The sequence below is a fragment of the Pseudorasbora parva genome, chromosome 19 (genome assembly GCF_024679245.1).
Source record: "Pseudorasbora parva isolate DD20220531a chromosome 19, ASM2467924v1, whole genome shotgun sequence".
Taxonomy (NCBI): Eukaryota; Metazoa; Chordata; class Actinopteri; order Cypriniformes; family Gobionidae; genus Pseudorasbora; species Pseudorasbora parva.
Genome location: NC_090190.1, coordinates 72,501 through 96,622, shown reverse-complemented (window position 1 = coordinate 96,622; position 24,122 = coordinate 72,501). Strand labels below are relative to the sequence as shown.

General features: G+C 45.5%; 2 protein-coding genes across 2 annotated transcripts in view; both read right to left on the bottom strand.

Moving 5' to 3' along the window:
* Positions 1-2,341: 2,341 nt before the first annotated feature.
* Positions 2,342-8,191, bottom strand: csf3b (colony stimulating factor 3 (granulocyte) b). The gene is made up of 5 exons (XM_067426567.1): positions 7,529-8,191; positions 7,253-7,392; positions 7,046-7,144; positions 6,438-6,578; positions 2,342-2,827 (listed from the first exon to the last, which is right to left on the bottom strand). The coding sequence occupies exons 1-5, from the start codon at positions 7,542-7,544 to the stop codon at positions 2,654-2,656; spliced, it is 570 nt and encodes a 189-aa protein (XP_067282668.1). The 5' UTR covers positions 7,545-8,191; the 3' UTR covers positions 2,342-2,653.
* Positions 8,192-11,644: 3,453 nt separating this feature from the next.
* The window catches only part of psmd3 (proteasome 26S subunit, non-ATPase 3), a 14,534-nt gene continuing 2,056 nt past the window's right edge, over positions 11,645-24,122 (bottom strand). Inside the window, exons 3-12 of the mRNA XM_067425993.1 lie at positions 22,260-22,397; positions 21,613-21,749; positions 19,867-20,057; positions 19,646-19,749; positions 16,190-16,304; positions 15,522-15,641; positions 15,176-15,279; positions 14,929-15,084; positions 12,052-12,102; positions 11,645-11,970 (exon numbers count right to left, since the gene is read on the bottom strand). Coding sequence (XP_067282094.1) covers positions 11,893-11,970; positions 12,052-12,102; positions 14,929-15,084; positions 15,176-15,279; positions 15,522-15,641; positions 16,190-16,304; positions 19,646-19,749; positions 19,867-20,057; positions 21,613-21,749; positions 22,260-22,397 — 1,194 coding nt within the window. The 3' untranslated portion in view covers positions 11,645-11,892. The remainder of the gene's footprint in view (positions 11,971-12,051; positions 12,103-14,928; positions 15,085-15,175; positions 15,280-15,521; positions 15,642-16,189; positions 16,305-19,645; positions 19,750-19,866; positions 20,058-21,612; positions 21,750-22,259; positions 22,398-24,122) is intronic.

Sequence of the window (24,122 nt, the reverse complement as noted above, 5' to 3'; positions counted from 1 at the left end):
CACACACACACACCGTAACTCTAATTAGAGCAGTCTCAGTGCTATGATACGGTCTAAATCCTGACTGGAAATCCTCACAGATAACATTTCTTTCTAAAAGGAGCATAATTGTGAAGACACGGCCTTTTCTAGTATTTTTGATAGAAACGGTAGATTCGAGATTGGCCTGTAATTGACTAATTCTTTAGGATCAAGTTTTAAAATAAGTCGTTTAATTATAGCCAACTTAAGTTTTCGGTCCATATCCTAATGTCAAAGATGAGTTAATAATAATAAGCAGAGGCTCTATGACCTCTGGAAGTATCTCTTTTAATAGCCTAGTCGGTATAGGGTCAAGCATACATGTTGTTGATTTTGATGATTTAACAAGTTTAGCCAATTCTTCTCCTCCTATAGTAGTGAATGTGTGTGTGTGTGTGTGTGTGTGTGTGTGTGTGTGTGTGTGTGTTCTCCTATAGCAGTGAATGAGTGTAATTTTTCCTCAGTGACACTACAATGCTCTGTCTGAAGTGATACTGTAATAGACGGCTGCATAGTTATAATTTTATTCCTAATATTATCAATCTTAGCAGTAATGACTTTATAAACTACTTTACTAGTGTGTTGATTACAAACATCAGAAGTTGAAGCTTTATTTTTTGATAATTTAGCCACTGTATCCAATAAATACTTAGGGTTGTGTTTGTTTTCTTCTAAAAGAGTTGAGAAATAAGCAGATCTAGCAGTTTTTATGCAATCATGCTCTCTTTCCACACCTCCAGTTTAGTTTTCTTCCAGCTGCGCTCCATTTTTCTGGCTGCTGTTTTAAGGGCCCGAGTGTGCTCGTTGTACCACGGCGTTGGATTATTTGCTTTAATCTTCTTTAAGTGCCGGGGAGCAACTATGTCTAAAGTACTAGTAAAGAGAGAGTCAATAGTTTCGGTTGCAGCATCAAGTTCATCTTGGCTATCTGTAATGCTGAGGAGATGGAACTGATGAGGAAGATTATGGACAAAGCAATCTTTAGTCGCAGCGGTTATCGTCCTGCCATATTTGAAGCGAGGGGATGGCTTTGCAGCCTTAGGTCAATTAAGTATACATGATATTAGGTAATGATCTGAGATGTCATCGCTCTGCTGCTGAATTTCTACGGTATCAACATTTATTCCATGTGACGTTATTAGATCCAAAGTATGATTACAAATCTACTGCCGTTTACTAAACGATTGATTGGGACAGACACTGAGTTAGGAGTGAATAGGAGTGGTGCAAGAATTAACCCTTGTAGGACTCCGTATGTCATGGTTGTCCACTCAGACTTATGGTCTCCTATACTCACATAATAACCTCTCCCTTCTAAGTATGACCTGAACCATTTGAGGACCATCCCAGAAAGCCCAACCCAGTTTTCCAGCCCGTCTAGAAGTATGGTGTGGCCAACAGTGTCGAATGCAGCACTGAGGTCCAGTAGTACCAGAGTTGATGTTTTGCCTGTATCAGTATTTAAGTGAATATCATTTATAATCTTTATGAGCGCTGTCTCTGTGCTGTGATGTGGTCGGAAACCAGATTGACAATTGTCAAAGTATCCGTGAGATTACGGATTCTCCAATTCTCCAAACTCAATCTCCAATTGAGATTGGTCTGTAGATGCTCAGTATGGAGTTATCCATCCATTATTTCAGGAGAGGCTTAATTACTGCAGTTTTTAGGGAGTTTGGAAAAGTCCAATAGAGGAGTGAGTTCACCACTTCTAGGAGATCTGCTTCTAAACGGTTAAACACACTTTTGAAAAAAGAAGTGGGGAGTGTGTCAAGGGCGCAGGTTGATGTTTTAAGATGCTGTTCCATTTCTTCTAAAATTTTACAGTCAATTGCTTTTAAATAAGACATAGTAACTTTCGGGGGGTTGTGGTCTGATCACAACCCCAGAGAACCCCGGAGAAGAAGGAAACAAACTCACTGCATTTACTGTCTGAGAGCATTTCTCTGGGAATGTGACTCAGGGGGTTTGTTAGTCTGTCTACAGTAGCAAAAAGAGTGTGTGTGTTGTTTATGTTTCTATTTATAATATTTGAGGAGAAGGTCTGTCTAGCTTTGCCTATATTGAAAACATAAAGGCTGTCTTTATAGATGTTATAATGGACTACAAGTTTTGTCTTCCACCAGATTTCCTGCATCGTCTTTTCATTATTCGCACTGCAGTTGAGTTTCTCCAAGGTGTAACTAACCCTAACCCTAACCACAAAAAACGTCTTTCACACAAATTGTAAAAATATTTTACTTTATTCAAATGAACCCACTACAGTCGCACCAGGGGTCGTTTTAACATTTCGAGTGTGAACACACACTCAGGCATTTACTATGATCATTAAATATGTTTGATTCATAAATATGTCAACATTTGAATATTTTACTAAGACAAAATCTGAAAAAACTTTTTAAAAAATAATTTAGCACAAGTATTATACATATTTAGTCAGTAATAAATAAAAATCAGGTTAAATAGAATGCCACAACATACCCATAGGGTACAACTTGTGTTGAAATAAATAACATAAAAATAATATTAACTAATAAATAAATATTTCCATAAAGTCATAACAACCCATCCATTTAAAACAACAGGGTTAATCCCAGCATGAAACCCATTGCACAGAAAGGGTCAGGGTGTGTCAGTTGGAGAGCGAGATGTGGCGCAGCGAGCGGATCACGTCCTGAGTGAAGTTGCGCAGCTGCTGGAGGCTCAGATGAGCGGCCATTTGCTTCCGGAAATCACTGTCCATCCGCAGCGAGAACTGAGGAACCACATCCTGGGACTCTGTGGCAATCTGGGCCAGCCCTCGCATCTGAGGAGAGAGAGAGGGGGTTAATAATCGTGGTCAGAAGCGTTGTGGTCAGAAGCATAAGGAAGGCTTGTGGTCAGAAGGGTCAGAGTAAGAAGCGTTGTGGTCAGAAGCGTTAAGAAGGGTCAGAGTAAGAAGTGTTGTGGTCAGAAGCATTAGGAAGGCTTGTGGTCAGAGTAAAAAGCGTTGTGGTCAGAAGCGTTAGGAAGGGTCAGAGTAAGAAGTGTTGTGGTCAGAAGCATTAGGAAGGGTCAGAGTCAGAAGCGTTGTGGTCAGAAGCGTTAGGAAGGGTCAGAGTCAGAAGCGTTGTGGTCAGAAGCATTAGGAAGGGTCAGAGTAAAAAGCGTTCTGGTCAGAAGCGTTAGGAAGGGTCAGAGTAAGAAGCGTTGTGGTCAGAAGCATTAGGAAGGGTCAGAGTCAGAAGCGTTGTGGTCAGAAGCATTAGGAAGGCTTGTGGTCAGAAGGGTCAGAGTAAGAAGCGTTGTGGTCAGAAGCATAAGGAAGGCTTGTGGTCAGAAGGGTCAGAGGCAGAAGCGTTGTGGTCAGAAGCATTAGGAAGGCTTGTGGTCAGAAGGGTCAGAGTAAGAAGCGTTGTGGTCAGAAGCGTTAGGAAGGGTCAGAGTAAGAAGCGTTGTGGTCAGAAGCATTAGGAAGGGTCAGAGTAAGAAGCGTTGTGGTCAGAAGCGTTAGGAAAGCTTGTGGTCAGAAGGGTCAGAGTAAGAAGCGTTGTGGTCAGAAGCGTTAGGAAGGGTCAGAGTCAGAAATGTTGTGGTCAGAAGCGTTAGGAAGGGTCAGAGTAAGAAGCGTTGTGGTCAGAAGCGTTAAGAAGGGTCAGAGTAAGAAGTGTTGTGGTCAGAAGCGTTAGGAAGGGTCAGAGTCAGAAGTGTTGTGGTCAGAAGCGTTAGGAAGGGTCAGAAGTGTTGTGGTCAGAAGCGTTAAGAAGGGTCAGAGTAAGAAGTGTTGTGGTCAGAAGCGTTAGGAAGGCTCAGAGTCAGAAGTGTTGTGGTCAGAAGCGTTAGGAAGGGTCAGAAGTGTTGTGGTCAGAAGCGTTAGGAAGGGTCAGAGTAAGAAGCGTTGTGGTCAGAAGCGTTAGGAAGGGTCAGAGTCAGAAGTGTTGTGGTCAGAAGCGTTAGGAAGGGTCAGAGTCAGAATTGTTGTGGTCAGAAGCGTTAGGAAGGGTCAGAGTCAGAAGCGTTGTGGTCAGAAGCATTAGGAAGGGTCAGAGTAAGAAGCGTTGTGGTCAGAAGCGTTAGGAAGGGTCAGAGTAAGAAGCGTTGTGGTCAGAAGCGTTAGGAAGGGTCAGAGTCAGAAGAGTTGTGGTCAGAAGCGTTAGGAAGGGTCAGAGTCAGAAGTGTTGTGGTCAGAAGCGTTAGGAAGGGTCAGAGTCAGAAGCGTTGTGGTCAGAAGCGTTAGGAAGGGTCAGAGTCAGAAGTGTTGTGGTCAGAAGCGTTAGGAAGGGTCAGAGTCAGAAGTGTTGTGGTCAGAAGCGTTAGGAAGGGTCAGAGTAAGAAGCGTTGTGGTCAGAAGCGTTAGGAAGGGTCAGAGTCAGAAGTGTTGTGGTCAGAAGCGTTAGGAAGGGTCAGAGTAAGAAGTGTTGTGGTCAGAAGCGTTAGGAAGGGTCAGAGTCAGAAGCGTTGTGGTCAGAAGCGTTAGGAAGGGTCAGAGTCAGAAGTGTTGTGGTCAGAAGCGTTAGGAAGGGTCAGAGTCAGAATTGTTGTGGTCAGAAGCGTTAGGAAGGGTCAGAGTAAGAAGCGTTGTGGTCAGAAGCGTTAGGAAGGGTCAGAGTCAGAAGTGTTGTGGTCAGAAGCGTTAGGAAGGGTCAGAGTCAGAAGTGTTGTGGTCAGAAGCGTTAGAAAGGGTCAGAGTAAGAAGCGTTGTGGTCATAAGTGTTAGGAAGGGTCAGAGTCAGAAGTGTTGTGGTCAGAAGCATTAGGAAGGGTCAGAGTCAGAAGTGTTGTGGTCAGAAGCGTTAGGAAGGGTCAGAGTAAGAAGCGTTGTGGTCAGAAGCGTTAGGAAGGGTCAGAGTCAGAAGAGTTGTGGTCAGAAGCGTTAGGAAGGGTCAGAGTCAGAAGTGTTGTGGTCAGAAGCGTTAGGAAGGGTCAGAGTCAGAAGCGTTGTGGTCAGAAGCGTTAGGAAGGGTCAGAGTCAGAAGTGTTGTGGTCAGAAGCGTTAGGAAGGGTCAGAGTCAGAAGTGTTGTGGTCAGAAGCGTTAGGAAGGGTCAGAGTCAGAATTGTTGTGGTCAGAAGCGTTAGGAAGGGTCAGAGTAAGAAGCGTTGTGGTCAGAAGCGTTAGGAAGGGTCAGAGTCAGAAGTGTTGTGGTCAGAAGCGTTAGGAAGGGTCAGAGTCAGAAGTGTTGTGGTCAGAAGCGTTAGAAAGGGTCAGAGTAAGAAGTGTTGTGGTCAGAAGCGTTAGGAAGGGTCAGAGTAAGAAGCGTTGTGGTCAGAAGCCTTAGGAAGGGTCAGAGTCAGAAGTGTTGTGGTCAGAAGCCTTAGGAAGGGTCAGAGTCAGAAATGTTGTGGTCAGAAGCGTTAGGAAGGGTCAGAGTAAGAAGCGTTGTGGTCAGAAGCGTTAGGAAAGGTCAGAGTAAGAAGCGTTGTGGTCAGAAGCGTTAGGAAGGGTCAGAGTAAGAAGCGTTGTGGTCAGAAGCGTTAGGAAGGGTCAGAGTCAGAAATGTTGTGGTCAGAAGCGTTAGGAAGGGTCAGAGTAAGAAGCGTTGTGGTCAGAAGCGTTAGGAAGGGTCAGAGTCAGAAATGTTGTGGTCAGAAGCGTTAGGAAGGGTCAGAGTAAGAAGCGTTGTGGTCAGAAGCGTTAGGAAGGGTCAGAGTCAGAAATGTTGTGGTCAGAAGCGTTAGGAAGGGTCAGAGTAAGAAGCGTTGTGGTCAGAAGCGTTAGGAAGGGTCAGAGTCAGAAGTGTTGTGGTCAGAAGCGTTAGGAAGGGTCAGAGTAAGAAGCGTTGTGGTCAGAAGCGTTAGGAAGGGTCAGAGTAAAAAGCGTTGTGGTCAGAAGCGTTAGGAAGGGTCAGAGTCAGAAATGTTGTGGTCAGAAGCGTTAGGAAGGGTCAGAGTCAGAAATGTTGTGGTCAGAAGCGTTAGGAAGGGTCAGAGTCAGAAGTGTTGTGGTCAGAAGCGTTAGGAAGGGTCAGAGTCAGAAATGTTGTGGTCAGAAGCGTTAGGAAGGGTCAGAGTCAGAAGTGTTGTGGTCAGAAGCGTTAGGAAGGGTCAGAGTAAGAAGCGTTGTGGTCAGAAGCGTTAGGAAGGGTCAGAGTCAGAAGTGTTGTGGTCAGAAGCGTTAGGAAAGCTTGTGGTCAGAAATGTCAGAGTCATGAGCAGGGGTCAGAAGGGTCGGGTCAGAAGCGTTGTGGTCAGAAGCGCAAGGAAGGGTCAGGGGTCAGCAGCGTGAGGAAGGGTCAGGGTCAGAAGTGTTGTGGTCAGAAGCGTGAGTAAGGGTCAGGGGTGGGGGTCAGCAGCGTGAGGAAGGGTCAGGAGGGGTCAGCAGGGTCGTGGTCAGAAGTGTGAGGAAGGGTCAGGGGTCAGCATGGTCAGGTTAGGGTCAGAAGCTTGACGAAGGGTCAGGGGTCAGCATGTTCAGGTGAGGGTCAGGGTTAGCTAATACCTGCTGTGCCTGAGTGGACAGTTCTCTGAGGTCAGCGATTAGCATCTCCAGCTCTTCTGGGCAGCTCAAGGCGTTGCTGATGTCCTGCAGGAGTTTGGCATGCAGCTCCACACCGTTTATTATACGGCTTAAACTCATATCCTGTCAAAACAAACAGTCCACAATTGGGAAACGCCTTTTTCAAAAAGTTTTTACATGCAAGCTTCAGTGTCATAAAAAACTAAATCATTCATTTCAAACATTTAAACAGTAGCCTAGTGGTTTGGGAGTGACTTCTAATTTGCAGGTTTGATTCATAATTAGATCCGTAAATTAGAAGAGCTACGGTCCTCCTAATCTATTTCTCGATGATGAATTAAAATAAGCTGATAACATCACTGTTTACTCCAGAACGACTGTACAGCCAAATCTAATTCTGCTGCAGTATTGTCCTGTTTAACACTGAAGCTGCTCTGACACAATCGGCATTGGAAGAGCGATATCAATAACGCTGATTGATTGATTGCCAAACAGAAACTGGTCCAGCACACATCTGGGAGTCTGGGATCCACATGTTTCCTGGGTCTTATATTTAATATATGCATGTGACCATGTTCTTGAGTATTTACCAGGGTAAAGCCCTCAGACTTGAGCACTGGAGGCGCAGGGATGCCAATCTCACTCAATAAATACTCCAAGCTTTTGGCGTCTCCGGAAAGAGTCAAACCCTGCAAATAAACACAGTTTCCGTCATTATCCGGTAAAGCAGAATAACGCCATTACTGCTGCATTCTGGCACTGTTGGGCTAGTGTCAGACCTGATGGTAAAAGCTCACCGTGTTCGTGACGCACGCCGCGTGTGCCGCGGGAACGCCGCTCAGGACCTTCTTCGCCAAACTCATGGCGCTGTCCGACGCGCGCGTCAGCTCGTGGAGCGGCGCGGAACACACCAGTGTCAAACAGTGCACGGCGAGAACTGCGTCAGGAAAACAGGGTTAGAGCATCCGTGCAGAACACACACACACACACGGCAGAAAAAGTGCAAAAAAGTATGTATCTGTTAGTTTTATCTTAGTTCGTAATGTTTTCTAAAATGGTTAAGATCTACTTACTGAGGTAGAACTTCATAGTGGTTCAAACAAAGTGTATCTAATATTTTGCTGCTGATTTCTAGGCTATTTAAACCCATTGGGATTGTTCAACTAGGGAAAGTTCCATGAGTTATCCAGGTGAGCTATGAGTTATGCTCTACTGTATTGCAAAACCATCCCTGAGGTTAGTGCGCACATCAGGCTCGGCGGAACGGGAGAAGAGGCAATTATTAAGCGTTCGTGCACTTATTTCTGCTTTTGTGTGAATCAAAGGAAGGGTTTAAAGGAAGCAGAAATGGCCTGTATGTTTGAGGCCAGTTGAAGGTAGAATTATGTGTGCAGTTTTTATGTAGAATTATGACTTTCATTTAATATCATGCAAAAGTGGAGCACACGGATATTTACACGAGCGCGCACGCGGGATTTCTTCAGTTTCGCCACTGCAGGAACAACGGATTAAACCACGCCCTCTGCGCGTCACGGCGCGACGCACGAGCGTTGAGTTGCTCAATCCATTATTTCCCAGACGTTTCCTGCACACTTTAACTCTCTCTAATCATTCTCTGTGTGTGGGAATAACTTATATCAGAAATATACAGTCTTTACACAGCACTGCGATGGGGAAAATACTTTGATTTCTAATCAGACGCTTTTCACTCGTGTTATTTTATTTATATTTAATGTTATTATCTGCAAATTCAACAGGAAGTTATGAGATAATCAGAGTAATTGAGCAGGAAGTAATGTGTTCAACAGTTTCACAACAGAGGAATTATATTAATCAGCACAGCTTTACTCTCTGAATGCAGATGTTTCATCATTTTTTATCCAATTTATCCAAAAACTCTCAAAACTACACACACACACACACACACACACACACACACACACACACACACACACACACACACACACACACACACACACACACACACACACACACACACACACACACCAGGGTTTTCTCCATTACCGTCCTCAGTTCTACATCAATCTGAAGTCTTATAGTTCGTGATAACTGAGTAATTAATCGTTAATAAAGACCGGAGCTTTTAGATGAGATCCGGTTTTAAAAGCCCTTCTAAACATCATGTAAATACAAAACGTCACTGTAAAGGGATTTAAACACTGGTTTTACATTGATTTAAATTTACAAATAATAGTAAATATTCAAAAAAGTCCAGTCAACTTTATTTATATAGCCATTTTTACAAGTCCGACTGTTTCAAAGCAGCTTCACAGAAGATAATGCACAGAATCTGTTTCGGCTCCACAGCCGCTCTGGAGAAAACGGTGATGTTATCAGCTAATTTTAATTATCATTATCATGTCAATGTGGGCGGATCAGAGATATAGTTTAATATTTAGTGTCCCTGACTGAGCAGGCCAAAGGCAACGGTGGGAAAGAACCCAAACTTCCTCAGGGCCAGAATGGAGGAAACCCTTGGCAGAAACCGGCCTCAGTCGCTCAGTTCAAACAGTGTGAGTATGACTCAGGCAACATTACAGGTCAAAGGTCAGATTAGATCCAGCTCCGTCTGATTGAAGATTGTTGATGTCGATGAGGCTTTCAGAGGAGAGAGTCTAGAGGTCAGAGGTCGTGTCTGTCTTCTGGTCTAGATTTAACCCTTAAATGCATACCTTGGTTCGTTAGCGACCTGAGACGTCATCCACTACCCTCCTCCTCCTCCTCCTCCTCCTTCAGTTTTTAAAGTAAGACATCAACCTTAGTATTCCTCAAGCAATCCATTTTAAACAATATAACAAGGAAAAAAATAATACATTATAATTGAATGCCTGTTTTTCCACTAGTTTTTTGTCACAATTGTACATGGTCGCTATCGACCCGAGGTGTGTTAGAGTGTACGTATATTTTTTTCTGCACAATAATAAATGAATCTATAATGACGAAATAAGTGCAATTCAACTTTATTCCACAAGGTGGCGATTTCTGATACGCAATGATGACGTGACGTTTCACTCATAGTTACCTCTGACAGAAAACAAAACAATAATAATTATAATCTGCAAAACTTGAAATGGCTCAGTGATTTACAGCAGAGAGCAAGTCCTGAACACAGTCAGATATTAGAGTCACTGTCACTGATGATGGATCTGGTGAGGAAGCTGTCAGTGAGCAAACTATTGATTTTGAAGACGTTGAAAACGAGTTTTGAGAATATGCGTGAGATGGCGAACATGAGTCAGATGCTGAATGTGCTGTAAATGAGCTCTGATGATGATGATGGGATAAATCATCTGCTCACACTAAACCTTACAAGCTCCAAAAGGTCACAAAATATGCTTTATTTTATGCTTCTGTAATTGTTACGCTAACATTAGGAGTTTTATATATTATAGACAGGTAGATATAGATAAGGGTCGCTAAAGATCTGAATATGTAAGAATGTAAGAACGCATCGACTAACTGTTCAGCATTTGGCATTTGACATATTTACAATATTAAGTTCCACAGAGAATTTAAGTTAATATTTTCAGTAATTGTGAAACACATTTGAATCTCGGAAGGCATTAACTCCTGACCCTTTCACAATATGATAGATATCCGATCAGAGAAAGCGAATTAAGTGAACGTATAGCGTGGCATGGCCTCGTGTGATTTCCACCAGTGCAGCTTTTAATTAATCAATGTCTTTTTACATAATGAATATTTTTTGTATTTGGAATCTAGTCATGGCCAATACTGCCTGTTCGTAGCACTTTATTTATTTGCTCAAATCTATTACACGATTAAAAATGATCTAGAAAAACTGCAGGACCGAGCACTTAACGGCTCATCGCCGGCCATTCTAGGCGTACATTAAGACTGGGTTAGCAACGATAGGAAGAGCTTCAAACACGGGTACACAAGTGAAAAGGTTAAAGTGTCTGCTCTGATGTTAATCATCACACTGTTGAACTTGACAGTATTTTCTCATTTCATAGGGAGCTTCAAAGATGCAAGTGCCGTGTTTATCATTATCCACATGTTTATTGGGTAAAAAATAAAAATTATGGCAAATGGACTGCATTTATATAGTGCAGACCCTATGGCTATCCAAAGGGCTTTACATTTTGCCTCACATTCACCCATTCACACACCGACGGCGGTGTCTGCCATGTAAGGCTCGTCGGGAGCAGCTGGGGTTAGGTGTCTTGCTCATGGACACCTCGACACTTGGTCAGGTGGACCCGGGGATCGAACCACCAACCTTCCGATTTGTAGACAACCTACATGAACCACTGAGCCACTGCCGCCCAAGTTGTCTTTAGATATCACGATAGATCGATATTGTGAATTATTTTGGTGTGAAAGCTCTAATATTGTGACAGCTCTACTTCACAGTTGTCTGATGGTCATGATGACATTCAGGAAACAAAACATTTGTTCAAGTGGTTTATTTTTAGTTTGTATTTTAAAAAAAAGGGGTTAGAGTTCCAATTCATGAAGAAGTTTTTCATGATCTCTCTAACCAATTTAAGAAACCTGACATAATGCAGCAATGGAATATTTTATTTCTCTTTGTATTTTTATACCAATATGGGTCAGAAAAATCCACAATCCAAAAAAGTAAGGTCAAAAGTAAATAAAAAAAATCCATTAACTAAAATGTGTAACCTACTAACTTCAGCAAGTAATCTACCAGACATTGGTAAATATCTGTCTGTCACGCTGTTCTAAACAGTAACCTGTAAAATGCTCAAATCACTCATTTAACTGAAGACTTTGATTTTAATAGAAAAAAAACAGGGTTAAATGAAAATCAGCATCAAGCTTCCTTCTGAAATACTCCGTTAATTTCCCTTAATATTCAGACAATAAGTTTCAGCCATTTCAAAATCAATCTAAAAAAAATGGACTGCATTTATATAGTGCTTTTATCCAAAGCGCTTTACATTTTTGCCTCACATTCACCCATTCACACACCGACGGCGATGTCAGCCATGTTAGGCTCATCCGGCTCGTCGGGAGCAGCTGGGGTTAGGTGTCTTGCTCATGGACACTTCGACACTTGGTCAGGTGGACCCGGGGATTGAACCACCAACCTTCTGGTTTGTAGACAACCTACATGAACCACTGAGCCACTGCCGCCCCTATTTTGTTCATTTGGTAAAGCAAGACGACCCTTTTCACAATTCAATTCAACACTTTTTAATAAGACAGTTTTATGTTTAATTGAGATTTATGGCTACAAACGCACACATGTAAAACTGATGCATGTATTCGTGAAAAAAACAAAAGCATCCATGAGTTTACAAAGCCGGAGAACTGATGCGTTTATTATATCACACAGTACGTTCATGGATTATAATAAGAGCAAAGCTGAAAAACCTGTAGGAACAGAATAAGATATGAGGAAAAAAAGACCCGCGGCTCCACAGACTCATGGGAAACTGTCGTCATCATCTTCAGCCATTTCTTTGGCGAACTCCAGGTCCTGCTGCTCACGCTCTCTTCTCTCCTGTCAACACGTGCAGAGAACCAGTCAGAGGATGTTTCAGACAGTGTGTGTGTGTGTGTGTGTGTTTGCGCGTCTGCTCACCTCAGCCGACTCCAGATCCTTGTTGTAAGCCTTCGGTGGGAATCTCATGGCCTGCACAGAAACAGTGGATTCGGGTTAACAGCCCTCAAAACCCATAGAGCTAACTCCAGCGGCTGCTGACTGACACCCACATTACATGTGCTTATATATGGGTTAGTTCAATTCATGAAGTTTAAATATATACACTCACCTAAAGGATTATTAGGAACACCTGTTCAATTTCTCATTAATGCAATTATCTAATCAGCCAATCACATGGCAGTTCTTCAGTGCATTAGGGGTGTGGTCCTGGTCAAGACAATCTCCTGAACCCCAAACTGAATGTCAGAATGGGAAAGAAAGGTGATTTAAGCCGTTTTGAGCGTGGCATGGTTGTTGGTGCCAGACGGGCCAGTCTGAGTATTTCACAATCTGCTCAGTTACTGGGATTTACACACACAACCATTTCTAGGGTTTACAAAGAATGGTGTGAAAAGGGAAGAGCATCCAGTGTGCAGCAGTCCTGTGGGAGAAAATGCCTTGTTGATGCTCGAGGTCAGAGGAGAATGGGCCGACTGATTCAAGCTGATAGAAGAGCAACTTTGACTGAAATAACCACTCGTTACAACCGAGGTATGCAGCAAAGCATTTGTGAAGCCACAACACGCACAACCTTGAGGCGGATGGGCTACACCAGCAGAAGACCCCACCGGGGACCACTCATCTCCACTACACATAGGACAATGAGGCGACAAGACATTCAGATGGTAGAGTCAGAATTTGGCGTAACCAGAATGAGAACATGGATCCATCATGCCTTGTTCCCACTGTGCAGGCTGGTGGTGGTGGTGTAATGGTGTGGGGGATGTTTTCTTGGCACACTTTAGGCCCCTTAGTGCCAATTGGGCATCGTTTAAATGCCACGGCCTACCTGAGCATTGTTTCTGACCATGTCCATCCCTTTATGACCACCATGTGCCCATCCTCTGATGGCTACTTCCAGCAGGATAATGCACCATGTCACAAAGCTCCAATCATTTCAGATTGGTTTCTTGAACATAACAATGAGTTGACTGAACTAAAATGGCCGCCACAGTCCCCAGATCTCAACCCAATAGAGCATCTTTGGGATGTGGTGGAACGGGAGCTTCGTGCCCTGGATGTGCATCCCACAAATCTCCATCAACTGCAAGATGCTCTCCTATCAATATGGGCCAACATTTCTAAAGAATGCTTTCAGCAGCTTGTTGATCAATGCCACGGAGAATTAACCCTTTAGGCAGCAGAGGTTTTTTCTTAAAACGTTCGATTTTGACATCTTCATTTCAAAAGGCTATAACTTAGAAGAGATAAAAGATAGAAACTTTCTGTAAATTAGAGAAATATTAAGGAGGACCCTAAGTTTATGTAGAGATTACATTTTCCCATCTAATTTGCATATTATGACGTCATAACGTGGGGGCAATATTGGATTATAGAATTTTCATGAAAAGCCACCGGTTTAAATGATCAAATGCAGCACTTCTTTCCCCCCAAAATGCCCCTCACCTTCTGTGTGCTATATTGCACAATACTTAATGTTCAGGTAAATAGTAAACAAACTGTGTAAATCATTACTAATAAATGGTAGAAACAAACCGAATGCATGTAGCGGTTTGCCTTTTGCTGTAGAGATTTTCCATTTACTACATACAGTAAGAACTCTGATTCCATATATAGAGCACATATATATTATATATTATTATGCATAATAGCCCCTCTGCCCTGTGTCACAGCGCGTCTGCTCGCGTCCAGATCTGCCTCACGCGCCGCCGAGTGTGCACGGCCACTGTTATTGTCATTTTGACTGCCCACCCTGCCTCCACGTTGCCCTCGAATTTGCTTATGAATACTTCAACCTCTTCTAACATACCCAGTGGCGTTAGATAAAGTCTCCACCACAATACTGTCGCCGCAATCGCGGAGATGTGCGCGGTGAGAAGACGAGCGCTTCATGGTGAGCGCGGCAAAAATCTCCCGCGGCCGCCTCATTCCCAACACTAACACAGCTGCTAACTTCGCGATGAACACTCGGACCCCGGGAAACATTATTCCCACCACTGACATTGGGCAAAGGACCATCTACATTGGGCAAATGATCCACCGTTTGTGCTTAGTGTAACGTTAGGTTTAGTTTCACTTTCAGAATCACCGTCATCTCATATTTCTCTTCAGAATCAGGGTCCGCGAATAGAAGACCCAACATTTCATTGCGGGTAAGCTTTATTGATGCCATTAGAAAATAATAATAGTAATAATAATCTAATGCAAATACTCGCTGACGTTGACAATGCTCTGATAAAACAGCTCACTCGCACGTCAGCTCCGCTTTTGTTTACACTAATTCAATGCGCTCTTGCTCGTATATTTTGTATAGGATCATGATGTTTGTATGAGTCAGGGATGAAGTACGACATGTCTACCATCTAGTGGAGGGGAGGTTGAATGAAATTTGACACCCTATTTGACAAAATCGGTCGTTTTATTCAGTGACGCATCTTGTCGAGTAAACTCGACCGTGGCGCTAAGAGGGTTAAGGCAGTTCTGAAGGCGAAAGCGGGTCAAACAGTATTAGTGTGTGCTCCTAATAATCCTTTAGGTGAGGGTATATAAACAACATAAAAGGCCCTGAGCCTCAGCAATGCTAAGCACAATGTCAAAGTATTATTGATACGATAACCCTTAATGCTCAAGAGATTCTTATTACTAAACACTGTCTTTTAAATGTAGTGTTAGGTTTACTATAGTTAACTATATACTATAATAAGTATGTGATTGACAGACTGTGGCGTCCATACGCTAACGGGTCACATGACTGAAGCACACACACTCCTTTCTCCGTCCGTGGATGAGCTTTACCTTGACAGACATGTTGTGTATGTCTAGGCAGAAGGAGATGCGCTGGTGGAAGGCCAGCTGAGGCTCTCGAGTGCTGTAGATGTCCATCGTCTCCTTAGACTGCACATAACCTTTCTCATGGTTAATGCTGGCCTCGATCACCCCGTCACGGATGGCCTGGACACACAGTCAGTCAGTCAGTCAGTGAGAGTGTGTGTGTGTGTGTGTGTGTGTGCGTGTGCGTGTGTGTGATGAGTGGGACACTGACCTTGGCCACGATGAACTCTGCGTCTTCAGGACTGTCCAGCTGCAGCTTCTGAGCGATGTCCGCCAGAGAGATCCGTGAGTATGACAGGCTGATCATTCTCACTCCTGCACGGGACACACATCACACACCTGTGTTACACACGCACACACACCTGCGGCTTATGAGAGCAGCAGAACTCTCCAGCCTCACAAACGAGAGAGCGAGAGAGAGCGCGAGAGAGAGAGAGCGAGAGAGAGCGCGAGAGAGAGAGCGCGAGAGAGAGAGAGAGAGAGAGAGAGAGAGAGAGAGAGAGAGAGAGAGAGAGAGAGAGAGAGAGAGAGAGAGAGAGAACAGAAGCAGAACTCACCGGTCTTGATGACGTTGTGTCTGAGGCGGATGATCAGAGTATAGGTGCCGTCGGCCTGGAACTTCTCTCCAAACTGGTCCAACGCCTGGTTAAATTTGGCAAGATTTCCAGTTCTCACCGCTAGACAGGCCAGAAGATCAGATGAGGATTCATGTTGATCATAACACCAATGTCAAAATTACCCTTTCCAAATGTCTTCATGCAGTTAGTAAGTCAATGACAGACCAAATAAGAGGTTGTGATCATCATGTCTGGGTTAGGGTTAAGCCTTGTTTATACTCGGGGCGTCCGTTGAGCGTGAGGCCAAAATGGCGTCAGTGCAGAGTGGGCGGTCGTGAGTGTTGGGTCCCCAAGACCCCATTTCACCTGGTGGTATGCAGCACATTTTTTTGTAACAGCGCGCGACTCCGCATCCGAAGATGAACGAGTTCAGGCAAATCTAGCCGAGCATGACATTACACTGGCCCCCAGTTTGCACTTACAAATTAGGTGCTTATATGAGGGTTAGGGGTTAAGGGTGAGGCGGCTGAAGTTACCCTGTGTGAGCAGGAAGTAGGGCATGAGGGTTAGGGGTTAAGGGTGGGGCGAGCGGCTGAAGTTACCCTGTGTGAGCAGGAAGTAGGGCATGAGGGTTAGGGGTTAAGGGTGAGGCGAGCGGCTGAAGTTACCCTGTGTGAGCAGGAAGTAGGGCATGAGGGACCTCTTCAGAGACGGCTGGCGGAACTGCAGACGGTCTGGAATCTCTCCCAATAACAGCTCCACCACAATCAGCAGCTTATGAACCTGCGGGACATACAGACATGAGAGAGAAAGAGAGTTAAGGCAAATTTCTACTTCTGCTTCAAGTGCACGCAGAGGTATGGCGTACTGGGGTTAGCATCAACACGCCTGTGCCTTACTAGCGGTCTGCATGTGTAATTACACATTGATGCGGAGAAGTATAAATCAGCATTTAGGGTTAGGGTTAGGAGGACACTCACAGTCTGCTTGGATTAGGGTTAGGGTTAGGAGGACACTCACAGTCTGCTTGGATTAGGGTTAGGGTTAGGAGGACACTCACAGTCTGCTTGGATTAGGGTTAGGAGGACACTCACAGTCTGCTTGGATTAGGGTTAGGGTTAGGAGGACACTCACGGTCTGCTTGGGTTAGGGTTAGGAGGACACTCACAGTCTGCTTGGATTAGGGTTAGGGTTAGGAGGACACTCACAGTCTGCTTGGATTAGGGTTTGGATTAGGAGGACACTCACAGTTTGCTTGGATTAGGGTTTGGGTTAGGAGGACACTCACAGTCTGCTTGGATTAGGGTTTGGGTTAGGAGGACACTCACAGTCTGCTTGGATTAGGGTTTGGGTTAGACGGACACTCACAGTCTGCTTGGATTAGGGTTAGGAGGACACTCACGGTCTGCTTGGATTAGGGTTAGGAGGACACTCACGGTCTGCTTGGATTAGGGTTAGGAGGACACTCACGGTCTGCTTGGATTAGGGTTAGGAGGACACTCACGGTCTGCTTGGATTAGGGTTAGGAGGACACTCACAGTCTGCTTGGATTAGGGTTAGGAGGACACTCACGGTCTGCTTGGATTAGGGTTAGGAGGACACTCACGGTCTGCTTGGATTAGGGTTAGGAGGACACTCACAGTCTGCTTGGATTAGGGTTAGGAGGACACTCACAGTCTGCTTGGATTAGGGTTAGGAGGACACTCACAGTCTGCTTGGATTAGGGTTAGGGTTAGGAGGACACTCACAGTCTGCTTGGATTAGGGTTAGGAGGACACTCACGGTCTGCTTGGATTAGGGTTAGGAGGACACTCACGGTCTGCTTGGATTAGGGTTAGGAGGACACTCACGGTCTGCTTGGATTAGGGTTAGGAGGACACTTACAGTCTGCTTGGATTAGGGTTTGGGTTAGGAGGACACTCACAGTCTGCTTGGATTAGGGTTAGGGTTAGGAGGACACTCACAGTCTGATTGGATTAGGGTTAGGGTTAGGAGGACACTCACAGTCTGCTTGGATTAGGGTTAGGGTTAGGAGGACACTCACAGTCTGCTTGGATTAGGGTTAGGGTTAGGAGGACACTCACAGTCTGCTTGGATTAGGGTTTGGGTTAGGAGGACACTCACAGTCTGCTTGGATTAGGGTTAGGGTTAGGAGGACACTCACAGTCTGCTTGGATTAGGGTTAGGGTTAGGAGGACACTCACAGTCTGCTTGGATTAGGGTTAGGGTTAGGAGGACACTCACAGTCTGCTTGGATTAGGGTTTGGGTTAGGAGGACACTCACAGTCTGCTTGGGTTAGGGTTAGGGTTAGGAGGACACTCACTGTCTGCTTGGATTAGGGTTAGGGTTAGGAGGACACTCACAGTCTGCTTGGATTAGGGTTAGGGTTAGGAGGACACTCACAGTCTGCTTGGATTAGGGTTTGGGTTAGGAGGACACTCACAGTCTGCTTGGATTAGGGTTAGGGTTAGGAGGACACTCACAGTTTGCTTGGATTAGGGTTAGGAGGACACTCACAGTCTGCTTGGATTAGGGTTTGGGTTAGGAGGACACTCACAGTCTGCTTGGATTAGGGTTTGGGTTAGACGGACAGTCACAGTCTGCTTGGATTAGGGTTAGGAGGACACTCACGGTCTGCTTGGATTAGGGTTAGGAGGACACTCACAGTCTGCTTGGATTAGGGTTAGGAGGACACTCACAGTCTGCTTGGGTTAGGGTTAGGAGGACACTCACGGTCTGCTTGGATTAGGGTTAGGAGGACACTCACGGTCTGCTTGGGTTAGGAGGACACTCACAGTCTGCTTGGATTAGGGTTTGGGTTAGGAGGACACTCACAGTCTGCTTGGATTAGGGTTAGGAGGACACACAGTCTGCTTGGATTAGGGTTAGGAGGACACTCACAGTCTGCTTGGATTAGGGTTAGGGTTAGGAGGACACTCACAGTCTGCTTGGATTAGGGTTTGGGTTAGGAGGACACTCACAGTCTGCTTGGATTAGGGTTAGGAGGACACTCACAGTCTGCTTGGATTAGGGTTAGGAGGACACACAGTCTGCTTGGATTAGGGTTAGGGTTAGGAGGACACTCACGGTCTGCTTGGATTAGGGTTAGGGTTAGGAGGACACTCACAGTCTGCTTGGATTAGGGTTAGGAGGACACTCACGGTCTGCTTGGGTTAGGAGGACACTCACAGTCTGCTTGGGTTAGAGGGAAACACTCATGGTCTGCTTGGGTTAGGGTTAGGAGGACACTCACGGTCTGCTTGGGTTAGGGTTAGGAGGACACTCACAGTCTGCTTGGATTAGGGTTAGGGTTAGGAGGACACTCACAGTCTGCTTGGATTAGGGTTAGGGTTAGGAGGACACTCACAGTCTGCTTGGATTAGGGTTAGGGTTAGGAGGACACTCACAGTCTGCTTGGATTAGGGTTAGGAGGACACTCACGGTCTGCTTGGGTTAGGGGGACACTCATGGTCTGCTTGGGTTAGGGTTAGGGGGACACTCACGGTCTGCTTGGGTTAGGGTTAGGAGGACACTCACGGTCTGCTTGGGTTAGGGGGACACTCACGGTCTGCTTGGGTTAGGGGGACACTCATGGTCTGCTTGGGTTAGGGTTAGGGGGACACTCACGGTCTGCTTGGGTTAGGGTTAGGAGGACACTCACGGTCTGCTTGGGTTAGGGTTAGGAGGACACATGGTCTGCTTGGGTTAGGGGGACACTCACGGTCTGCTTGGGTTAGGGGGACACTCATGGTCTGCTTGGGTTAGGGTTAGGGGGACACTCACGGTCTGCTTGGGTTAGGGTTAGGAGGACACTCACGGTCTGCTTGGGTTAGGGTTAGGGGGACACTCACGGTCTGCTTGGGTTAGGGTTAGGGGGACACTCACGGTCTGCTTGGGTTTGGGTTAGGAGGACACTCACGGTCTGCTTGGGTTAGGGTTAGGAGGACACTCACGGTCTGCTTGGGTTAGGGTTAGGGGGACACTCACGGTCTGCTTGGGTTAGGGTTAGGAGGACACTCACGGTCTGCTTGGGTTAGGGTTAGGAGGACACTCACGGTCTGCTTGGGTTAGGGTAAGGGGGACACTCACGGTCTGCTTGGGTTTGGGTTAGGGGGACACTCACGGTCTGCTTGAAGCCCACGGCCGTGTGTTGAGGAGCTTTACGCAGCGCATTCGTCAGAGTCCTCCGGGCTTCAGAATACTCCAGCTGGATGGCCTTGATCCGCCCTGGAACCAAACACACACTCATAATCACGTCACCATATTACTACAACATTTACTAATAATACTGCACATCTTTATTTGACTAAAGCTCAAGCCCAGTGTTCGTAACTCGGCTCTCACCAGTGTAGTACAGATAGCGAGCCCACTCGTTGTTATTGGCCAGCTCGGGGAACACGGATTTGGACACCAGTTTCTCGGCCTGGTCATACAGATTGTACTGCAGGTAGTTGCGCAGGAGCAGGTTGAGCAGCGTGGCCTGACCGTCAGCATCATGGCGCAGTGTCGCCGTCCTCAAGCGTGTGTGCAGGAAACTGAGAACACAACCACATGAAACATCATCATCACCATCCTAATCTCCATCCTCATCATCACCACCATCACTATCATCATCACCATCCTCATCACCATCACCACAGTCATCATCACCAGTCACCATCCTCATCACCACCATCACCGTCCTCATCTCTATCCTCATCACCATCACTACAATCATCATCACCATCCTCATCACCATCACCACAGTCATCATCACCAGTCACCATCCTCATCACCACCATCACCGTCCTCATCTCTATCCTCATCACCATCACCACAGTCATCATCACCAGTCACCATCCTCATCACCACCATCACCGTCCTCATCTCTATCCTCATCACCATCACTACAGTCATCATCACCAGTCACCATCCTCATCACCACCATCACCGTCCTCATCTCTATCCTCATCACCATCACTACAGTCATCATCACCAGTCACCATCCTCATCACCACCATCACCGTCCTCATCTCTATCCTTATCACCATCACCACCATCACCGTCCTCATCTCTATCCTCATCACCATCACCACAGTCATCATCACCAGTCACCATCCTCATCACCACCATCACCGTCCTCATCTCTATCCTCATCACCATCACTACAGTCATCATCACCACCATCACTATCATCATCACCATCCTCATCACCATCAGCAGTCACCATCCTCATCACCACCATCACCGTCCTCATCACCATCACTACAGTCATCATCACCACCATCACCATCACCACAGTCATCATCACCAGTCACCATCCTCATCACCACCATCACCGTCCTCATCACCATCACTACAGTCATCATCACCAGAGTCATCATCACCACCATCACTATCATCATCACCATCCTCATCACCATCACCAGTCATCATCACCAGTCACCATCCTCATCACCACCATCACCGTCCTCATCTCTATCCTCATCACCATCACTACAGTCATCATCACCACCATCACTATCATCACCATCCTCATCACCATCACCACAGTCATCATCACCAGTCACCATCCTCATCACCACCATCACCGTCCTCATCACCATCACTACAGTCATCATCATCATCACCACCATCACCGTCCTCATCTCTATCCTCATCACCATCACTAGTCATCATCACCATCCTCATCACCATCCTCATCACCATCACCACAGTCACCATCCTCATCACCACCATCACCGTCCTCATCTCTATCCTCATCACCATCACTAGTCATCATCACCACCATCACTATCATCACCATCCTCATCACCATCACCACAGTCACCATCCTCATCACCACAGTCTTCATCTCCATCATCACCATCACTAGTCATCATCACCATCCTCATCACCATCACCACAGTCACCATCCTCATCACCACCATCACCGTCCTCATCTCTATCCTGATCACCATCACTACAGTCATCATCACCACCATCACTATCATCATCACCATCCTCATCACCATCACCACAGTCATCATCACCACCATCACAGTCTTCATCTCCATCATCACCATCATCATCTCCAGCTAAAGCTAGTGTGTCTGTGGAGCAGCGGCTCACCTGCGGGCCACGTCCAGCTGGTTCAGGAACTCGTACACTCGGGAATGGTAGTAATAACATTTGGCAGCCACTAAATCCAGAGCCCGGCGGTTCTGAGAGCCGATCTTCTGCAGCAGGTCATCCGACACTTTCTGAGCCTGTGTGGGTTATAGAGGAAATGGTATTGATTATTTGCAGCTAATGATTATTTGGATGATTGATTCAGCTTTTGAGGATTTCTTTGATTACTCAGATTAGTGTGAAACCGTTTTTCAGGATTTTATGCACACCATAGCTTTAACGTTGACATTCCTGGGTTTAAATACATGTATAATTCCCTTATGTAGTGTAGGGTCACCTGTGTGTAGTGTGGGGTCACCCGCGCGCAGTGTGGGGTCACCTTTGTGGAGTCACCTGTGTGTAGTGCTGGGGGCACCTGTGTGGAGTGCTGGGGTCACCTGTGTGTAGTGTGGGGTCACCTGTGTGCAGTGTGGGGCCACCTGTGTGTAGTGTGGGGCCACCTGTTTGCAGTGTGGAGTCACCTGTGTGTAGTGTGGGGTCACCTGTGTGTAGTGTGGAGTCACCTGTGTGTAGTGTGGGGCCACCTGTGTGGAGTGTGGGGTCACCTGTGTGTAGTGTGGGGTCACCTGTGTGTAGTGTGGGGTCACCTGTGTGTAGTGCTGGTTGTTGGTGAGGTAGATGACCATCAGCAGCTGCAGGTAAGCCTCCACCTCTGGGATGAGCGGTGTGGCGGCAGCTTTCCCGGTGCGCGGCCTGAACTGCACGTCCCCTTCGGTCTCCACCGGCTGAGGGACAAACACTTCCGTTACAGATCAACACACACACACTCTTTCACTTTAGGGCTGAAATTAACTTCAGGGTTCAACGTCAAGTGTTCCAGCTACTTTATACCAATGGACATTATTTTAAAAAATGGGATGAAGTGCCTAAATGCGGTTCCCTACAGCAGTTAGTGCTCATGCAGTGAAGAGGACTCGGACAGAAGAGAGACGGCGGTTTATTAGGAGTTTATTTATTCCCACTGTGAGAGAAGGTTCTATTATATAATAAGAGCAGGATCGGTCCTGCAGAGCTGCAGTCTTTTCACTTTGGGTGTGTCAAGTGTTGTTTGTTCAATGATCCCGTCTGAAACGGCCTTTAGGGTAGGGCTGGGCGATATGGCCAAAAAAATCATATCTCTGTATTTTGGTTGAATGGCGATACACAGTATTTATAGTTTTTTAATTCCCTAAACTAAAAATGAAAATAAAAACAAAAGCATAATAGCCTATATTTTATACATTACCCCGTTATAATCGTCACTTTCATAAAAATATACTTACTTGTAGTTCTAAAATTCCACATATGGCACATTTATTGTCCAACAACATTTTAGACAGAATTATTGCGCTCCATCTGTTTGCCGCTCGTTCGTGGAAGCCTGAAGTTTAGCAGATATTTACTTTCAGAAGGCTCATCCTCTCCTAAGAGCAAAAGGACATTTGCAGGACTTTCTAACGTTTCAGATGGAGGATATACCAGTGAAATGTACGTTATGCCCTGAAGAAAGCACCACATTTCAAACGTATTAAAAAACGCAAATATTTATGTCTGTCAGCACAAGCAGTCGATCTTAGAGCGTCTGACAGGGCAAGCTGCTACAGGTTAGCTATATCTAACTTTATCCCGTTATTTTTTAGCCCTAAAAGGGTTAGTTCACCCAAAAATGAAATGCATGCCATTAATGACTCTGTAACCCTAATGTCGCTCCACACCCGTAAGACCTCCGTTCATCTCATCATCTCATCCTCCTTCACACACAGTTTAAGATATTTTATATTTAGTCCGAGAGCGTATGCAAGTGTATGCACACTATACTGTCCATGTCCAGAAAGGGAATAAAAACATCATCACAGTAGTCCATATGAGACATCAGTGGGTTAATTAGAGTCTCTTGAAGCATCCAAAATACATTTGGGTCCAAAAATAACAAAAACTACGACTTTATTCAGCATTGACTTCTCTTCCGCGTTTGTGTTCAATCCTCAAAGAGACTGGAACGGTTATGAATCAGTCATGATTCGGATCGCCAATGTCACGTGTTTTCAGCAGTTTGACACGCGATCCGAATCATGAATCGATTCGCTTAAACTCAGCTTTGATCACAGGAATAAATCACACTTTACTATATTCACATAGAGAAGGCTGTTTTCATGTGTAATGGTACTTCACAGCATTACTGTTTTAACTGTATTTTTGATTAAATAACTGCAGCTTTGGTGAGCAGAAGATAAACATTTAAAAAGCTGTCATTATTCATATGATATACTTTATTGTCAATCAATAGCCTACATTGAGACGGCTTGAAAAACACACACAAAGCATATATTGTCGCACTCGTCTGATTGTCGTCGTCGCGCTTCAGCTCATAGCGATTGTTCTCCTTCAGCTGCAGCTCCAGCGGGACAGTAAGTTTCTACGAATCTGCTTTTGGACTTGACTCTGTGAGAGCGCCCTCCTCATATTTAGAT